The 7,603-nt window shown below is 53.2% G+C and overlaps 1 protein-coding gene across 2 annotated transcripts; it reads left to right on the top strand.

The window, feature by feature from the left end:
- Window positions 1-1,618: 1,618 nt before the first annotated feature.
- Window positions 1,619-6,586, top strand: NEUROD2 (neuronal differentiation 2). 2 transcript variants are annotated; one of them, XM_031966180.1, is made up of 3 exons: window positions 1,619-1,840; window positions 3,393-4,522; window positions 5,380-6,586. In XM_031966180.1, exons 2-3 carry the CDS (start codon window positions 3,399-3,401, stop codon window positions 5,435-5,437), a joined length of 1,182 nt encoding a protein of 393 aa, XP_031822040.1. In that variant the 5' UTR covers window positions 1,619-1,840; window positions 3,393-3,398; the 3' UTR covers window positions 5,438-6,586. The 2 variants fall into 2 exon arrangements, with proteins under 2 accessions (XP_031822040.1, XP_031822041.1); XM_031966181.1 differs by having other exon boundaries at window positions 3,393-6,586.
- Window positions 6,587-7,603: the final 1,017 nt, after the last annotated feature.

Here is a 7,603-nt window from a genome sequence, read left to right as displayed (position 1 = left end):
GGGGCTGGGCATCTCTAGCACTTAGTCTCCCTCTTGCAGTCATTTGTCTCTTATGCCTATCCCCAAGGCAAGTCCTGGCCCAAGAGTGTTGGAGGCAATGAGTGTGAATATCTCCTTATCTCCCTGTTTGTGTTGTCCCTGTTCTCCCAGATCCAGGATCAATAAAAAGAACGGGAAGATGTGTATTTATGTGCATGTCTATGTATACACAAGTATGACAATGAGTGATTATGTCAGATTATGGAGGTGCAAATGTCCAACTTCATACACAGATAAGTGTTAATTCAGGAGTATGTTTATATGATTGTGAGCATATAATTATATATACACACATTTATACACATTTGACACACACATTGGAATATATGTGCATGTGTAGCCACTGCATCTGGATCACTATATATGGAGCAGCTGTGCATGTATGTGTGTGTGTGTGTTTGCATGAACATGCAAACCGCCCCTGACTCTGCTTCCTTTAGGATTTGTGAGGGCCAATGACAGAGATGCCTGCCCTGCCCTCCTCAGCAGCTCTCTGGGGTGTCAGGAATAGCTCGGTAGGGGTTAGTGGAGTCTATCTACCTGAGTATCACTTGGGAGCCCCCCTCCCTACCTTAGAGATCTGACTCAGCCCCCCACCTTCTTGGATGGGGATCGCTCCCAGGAAGGGGTGCTGATTGCCCCTGGAAGGTCTGGGGCCTGGGTAGGGCTGTGTTAGCAGTCCATGCCCATACCCTCCCCAGATGGCTGGGATGTAGAAGGACCCAGCCAAGGGACTTCTTCCCAACCCCCACCTCCACACACAGTCAAACTGGAAAGCTAGCTACACCACGATCACAGAAACACACATGGCCACATTAATTCTTCCACAGTCTCACACACATGTAAGCAGAAGCACAGAAATGCAGAGACACACCAAGGCAAATCTTTCTCTTTCTCTGCTTCTCCTTGGTTGAATTTCATTCAGCCACATATGTTGTGTGTGTGTGTGTGTGTGTGTGTGTTGTGTGAGGGTGGGTGGAGGAGGGGCAGATAGAATGAGGATTGGCACGGTGCCAACACCTACCTATGGGGCCTGGGCTGGGGACACCCCCTCCCCACCCACTCAGGGACTTCTACCCCGGGAAGGGGGCCTCAGCTGTCCCTTTGTGGCTTGAGGGGGACCCTATTTGTAGGTGGCAGCAAGAACACAGCCCCTCTTGCCTCCCCAGCCCTGAGTCTGGTCCATGACCCACCTTGGGGGCTTAGTGGGTGGATAGGAGGAAGATTCCAGGAAGAGAAGGGGGAAGGGCAGATTAAGGGGCCATGGTCCCCCCACAGCCCTTTCCTTTTCAGCTTCCCCACCCTATTGTTCCCATCTGGGGGGACATGCCCCAAGGGATCTATTCCCCCACCCCTATCTAAAGCCCCGATTTTCCCTGTGCTGGGAGGGAAGGGGAGGACCGAAGAGATATTTATTTATTTTCTTTATTTATTTATTTAATTTTTTTTTTTTTTTTTTGGGAGTAGAGAGTGACAGATGGCGGCTGGTCCCGGGGGAGCCGGCTCTCCCCCAATGCAGACGCATGCCAATCACCGTCTCTCATGTGATAGCTGCTGCCCGTGACGTGCCAAGCCCATATGGCCCTGGCATAGAGGCTGGTACCCCCGCCTGGTAGAGATGCCACACTCGCTCCCCGCTTCGCATGGCGCTCTGAAGACGCCGGCGCCCGCCGCCTTGAGGAGCCGCTGCCCCCGCTCCTTGAAGATGGGGAAACAATGAAATAGACAGGAAGATTCCTTCTCTTCCCCTCTCTCTCTTACCCCCCTCCCCCCTCCCCTCTCCCCTGGACTCCGCTTCGAGGTAAGTTGTCCGAGGGGCAGGGAGATTTGAACCGCCACCTGGGAGGGCTCTGGATGTGGGCTTTGGAATCGAGGGACATGGAAGCCCCCAAATGCACCGTAGGCTTCCTGGGGTGATGGTTCCTCTCTATATAGGGTGGGGAATGGAGCCACCCTGGGATCCCTGCTCCTCCTCCCCCTCCCCACCTGGGGTCTGCGGCTTTGGGGTTTGGGATGCGGAGGTGGTGGCTTTGGTTTTCGAAGGGGATCGGGGTAAAGACAAGAAAAGCGGGCTGGGGGCTAACGGGCTGAGACAAGACAGACATCCTTTTCTGCTCCCCCATGATTTCCATACCGAACCCGAGATGTCCCTCAGCAAGAAAAAAAAAAGGAAAAAAAAAGAAAAACGGATTCTCACCAAATCCCAAATATAACGAGATTCGGGGAGTCATTCGGTGAGCGGCGAGGTTTAGGGGTGTCCCGAGCATCTTTGGACGCTGGGGTGACGAGAAGGGCTTGTTTTCCTCGCTTCTTAACGGGCACCCCGGTTCCTCTGTCCGACACTCCCCGAGCCCTGAAGCCGGGAGTCCGAGGACAGAGCCGGTGATGGCCTGGAGGAAGGAGCTGGAGCAGGAGACGGAGACAGGGACCAATTCGACTCTGAGACTGGGGTAGCTGAGGGCGGGGGCCGGGCTGGGCTGGGGGCGGCTCGGGGCCAAGTTGAAAATTGGATTAGGGGTTGAGGGTTGGTAGAGCGACTGGCAGCGAGGAACAGAGGGGGCAAAGCAAAGAGAAGTCGGCCTCGGGCACGAGGCACGACCGGGAAGCCGGACGGCCAGAAACACTCAAAGTCTCCGCCCGGAGGGAGAAAAGAGAATTATTTCGGGGCGTGCCCCCAGCGGAGAAATTCGTTCTCTAAAATACCCCTCCACCCCCACACCCCTACTCATAGAGAAAATATGCAGATAGAAGGGGGAGGGGGTTGGCTTCAAATCCGAGCTAGGGTTCTAACAAGGAGGTCGGAGTTGGGGGTTCCCGGCCTTGGAAAAGGGGTGCGCTGGCGCGGCGAAGAGGGGAGCGGCCCCTGATTTCCAACACCAGAGAATCTGGAGACTCCCCAGCGAAGAGTAAAATGGACCATTCTAAATAGACTTGGGGGGGGGGGGGTGTAGGAGTATTTCTGCGAGGCAGGGAAGGAGGCCTTGGAAGAAGGGGTACCTCTTGTTCTAAGTGCCCCAGCAGTGGGTAGAGGTTGCTATGGGGTAAAGGATAAGAGAGGGCAAAAGGTTGAGAGGGACGGTCGCCCAACGGCCCATTCCAGGAGACAGAAGTCTGTAAGGATACTGGGGATGGGAGGCTTGCAAGAGGTCACCCGACAGGTTTAATGCGGTTTGGGGGTGGGGGTCAGGAAAATGTGTGTGTGTGTGTGTGTGTGTGTGTGTGTGTGTGTGTGTATGAAAAGCCACCTCTAACAGGAGCGCGGAACTTGCGAGGTTGGCTGCCCTGGCTCCTCTGCCCCGCGCTCACCTCTATGTCTGTCTATGTCTGTCTTCCCCCCTCCCCCAACTCTTCAGGCCACCATGCTGACCCGCCTGTTCAGCGAGCCCGGCCTCCTCCCCGACGTCCCCAAGTTTGCCAGCTGGGGAGACGACGGCGACGACGACGAGCCCAGGAGTGAAAAGGGTGACACGCCGCCCCAGCCGCCGCCTCCGCCGCCTGGGCCTGGAGCTGGAGCTCCGGGGCCCGTCCGCCCCCCCAAACCGGGCCCTCTTCGTGGCGAAGACCCTCCGGATCCTGCGCTGGGAGAGGCCAAGGACGACGGCGAGTTGGGGGGCGAGGAGGAGGAGGAGGAAGAGGAGGAGGAAGGGCTAGACGAGGCAGAAGGCGAGCGGCCCAAGAAGCGGGGGCCCAAGAAGCGGAAAATGACCAAGGCGCGGCTGGAGCGCTCCAAGCTGCGCCGGCAGAAGGCCAACGCGCGCGAACGCAACCGCATGCACGACCTCAACGCGGCTTTGGACAACCTGCGTAAGGTCGTGCCGTGCTACTCCAAGACGCAGAAGCTGTCCAAGATCGAGACGCTGCGCCTGGCCAAAAACTACATCTGGGCGCTCTCGGAGATCCTGCGCTCGGGCAAACGGCCGGACCTGGTGTCCTATGTGCAGACATTGTGCAAGGGCCTGTCGCAGCCCACCACCAACCTGGTGGCCGGCTGTCTCCAGCTCAACTCGCGCAACTTCCTCACGGAGCAAGGCGGCGAGGGGGCCGGACGTTACCACGGTTCTGGAGGCCCATTCGCTATGCACCCCTACCCGTATCCCTGCTCGCGGCTCGCGGGCGCGCAGTGTCAGGCTGGCGGCGGGCTGGGCGGCGGTGCCACGCATGCCCTGCGGACTCACGGCTACTGTGCGGCATATGAGACGCTGTACGGGGGTGGCGGCGGGGGCGCCTCCCCCGACTACAACAGCTCGGAGTACGAGGGGCCGCTGAGTCCCCCGCTCTGCCTCAACGGTAACTTCTCCCTCAAGCAGGACTCGTCCCCGGACCACGAGAAAACCTACCACTACTCTATGCACTATTCCGCCCTGCCCGGCTCCAGGCCAGCTGGCCACGGCCTGGTCTTCGGCTCCTCGGCCGTGCGCGGGAGCGTCCACTCGGAGAATCTTTTGTCTTACGATATGCACCTTCACCACGACCGAGGCCCAATGTATGAGGAACTCAATGCATTTTTCCATAATTGAGAACTCTCCTCCCTCACCCCTCTTTTGTTTTTCTTTTTTGTTCGTTCCTTCCCTTTTAATTGATTTATTTTTTTCCGGAGAAGGTGGGCCACCCCCCACCATGGCAGGGATTTGGGCGGCAGGGCCACGTTAACTAGAGGCCACCCCCCTCCTCCAGGCTCCCTCCGTTCCCCTTAGTTGTGCAGTCGGGTTACCTGTTGATGTCTCCCCCTTTTTCGTTCCCCTTCCTTGTCACTCTTCCTTTGCCCCAGAAGTTTTCCTTTCCCAGGGGGAACCCCTCCTAGGAACTCTCCCAAAGGGTCCAGCTTCTTCGAGGAGCGCCTTCTTCCCCAGCTCTTCCCCCCGGGTTCACTACCCTCACACACACTCAACTCCTTTCCCTAATTTCCTAATTTCCTCTTCTCATCCCCTGCCCCCAAAGAGAGCAGTCTGCTCAGGCCTGGAGAAGGGGACCGGGGGAGGGGGCGGCCCAGCGGCCGGATTCCATTTCGTTTGTTAAGTTCTATTTTTTAAATACCAGAAAGGGGGATGAAGTAGCGGTGGGAAAGGGAGGGGTGGAAGATAGGGGGTTCTTCTTTCCTAAAGAGAATATATAAGTTAATCGTACTCGGGGCCTGAAATGCCTTTCACCCACCCGGTCTCTCCACTTTGGAGTCCTAATATGAATTGGGAGGAGTAGAGGGGAGGAGGAGGGGGAGGAGATGGGGATCCGAGAGGAAAGAAAAGGTCAAGACCATTGTAACCAGATTCCGACTTTTTTCTTTTTTGTTTTTTTCTTTCTTTTTTAAAAAACACAAAAAAACAAACACAAAAACGCAAAAAGGCGACGGAGGCCGAACGCAGAGTCCGGAGCGGAGAGAAAACACAGTAAGAACTTTTAGAAGCAATAAAAGGCAAAAAAAAAAAAAAAAAAAAAAAAAAAAAAAATTAAAATAAAATAAAATAAAAAAATAAAAAGACACAAATATCTATGCAAGGAGGTTCTGACTGAGCCAAGCGGCCCCGCCCCCTGGCCCCCCGGGATCCCCCTACCCCTCCTCGGCTCTAGGGCCGGGGCCGGAGCTGCAGAAGCGGATATGTGCACTTTGGTGAAGTTGGGGACGTGGCGCCTCCCCTCTCTCCCTAGTCCCCTCTCACCCTTTCTCATTCCTTCTCCCTTCCCTCGGTTCTTACAATCAGTGACTCCGAGATTTGGGACATCAGTGTCACTTTCCTCACCCTCCCTTTTCCCCTCCTCACCCGTCCCCATTGTGCGTCATACTGTTTTTTAAACCTGTTTCCAAATTTGTATGAAATGGCGAACTGTTGGGGGAGGGTCGGTTTGGGGAGGGGGGGTTGCATGATAACGACACACACTGACACAGCACGCACGCACACACGCACACACAAGTGACACAGCGGCATACACAATGACACAAAAGAGCACACACATAGCCACACGGTAAATATGCAATGCTACTTGGGAAAGAAGGGAACTATAGCCTTGCTCGGGTCTGGGGAAATCGAAAGAGGAAAGGCAACATATCAGGCCAGAGGCATCTCTTTAGCCCGGGTCATCCTTCAGACCTCCCTCCCTTCTACTTTCCAAGTCAATCAGTTCCCTGGGGCTTTGTTGCTGTGGTCTCCCTTCCCCTGTTGACGCCTGGGAATGGACAGGAGGATGCTTGGGCAGATAACAATTCCTGGAGATGAAACTTTTCCGAGGGGTCCTTCTGGTCTTCGTCTGGCCTCTTCAGCATCCAAGACTCGGAGGGGGCAAGTATCTCTGCTCTGTTATTATCACAAAACAGAGAAGTTAAGGAGAAACAGGTACTTGCAGAACAAGCCCACAACCAAACAGGCGAATAGACACATGTTGACACAAAGCAAAAATGCAAACACACACGCAGACACACTCAATCTCTCTCTTACACTCAAACACACGCAATTTCACCTTCATATCTTATCGAAGCTGAAACTCCCGTTGGACACCCGAAGTGCATTGCGTGTTTCTGTTCAGTTTAATGACGATTAATAAATATTTATGTAAATGAGATGCAAAGCTGGACGGCGGTTTCTCACGGTGGCGTCATTTCATTTGGGGGCAATTGAGTTTGGGGAACTGGGGAATGGCAGGGTTGGGGGTGACTAAGTAGGTTTAAAAGAGGTCAGAAAAGGGAAGTGGTACCTTGGGGTCAGCTAGAAGGCTGCTAGGGATCCCTGAGTCCTGAGCAATTATATCCTCTGTATGGAGAAAGAACTCCACAGAGACATGCAAGTCAACACCCTTAGATAAACAGGTACTCACAGATAATGCATTTGCACAGACACGTACAAACACATGCAAGAATGTAGACACTTACTTGACAATCATATCCTCAGACACATGATCACATAAGCACATGCATTCTCTTTTAAAAACAATAATAACATGCATCTGTTTCTATAGCTGGTTTCAAAGGGAAAAAAGTCAAGTCACAGGAGGGGGATCATCTGTACCTGATGACAAGAGAGACTCAAATCTTCATGTGTCAGACACGAAAGGGAGGGGGGAGAATTCTAATAAAGAGTCAGTTGTTAGGGTTAAAGCAATACTTTAAAAAAAAAAGATTTTAAGGAAGGAAAAACAAGGAGAAAAGTGTTCTTTTTAAAACTCGAGTTTTATTCAGAACGATCATTTTCAGCCTCTGAGGATTTAGGTCATCAAGTTTTAAATTTGTACACGTTGGGGAGAGGGATGAGGTCAAGGGGAGGCCTGAAAATGCTGGGAGCTGGAGATTGGTTCTCGATAAGCCTTTGCAAATAGATCAACAAAATCCTCCAGATTTTGAACACCGAGAATTTTAGAACCCCAGCGGTAGCAAATACACACTGAATATCTCTACAATGTGGAGCTGTCATTCTCTCTTCCATCTTATACTGCTCAGAAAAGAGAGGACCCTGAAATAATAGGGGAAAAAAAAGAGCACAGCAGATGAGAAGTCTCTGCATCACTTCATTATTCTTAAACGTTTCTCACAGAAAATAGTCACATTTCTTTCGGGCTTGTCACCTGTGGTAGTCTTGGA

This window comes from Sarcophilus harrisii, chromosome 4, assembly GCF_902635505.1.
Source record: "Sarcophilus harrisii chromosome 4, mSarHar1.11, whole genome shotgun sequence".
Taxonomy (NCBI): domain Eukaryota; kingdom Metazoa; phylum Chordata; class Mammalia; order Dasyuromorphia; family Dasyuridae; genus Sarcophilus; species Sarcophilus harrisii.
Note: the sequence above shows the minus strand (reverse complement) of the source record. Positions and strands in the feature narration are given on the sequence as shown.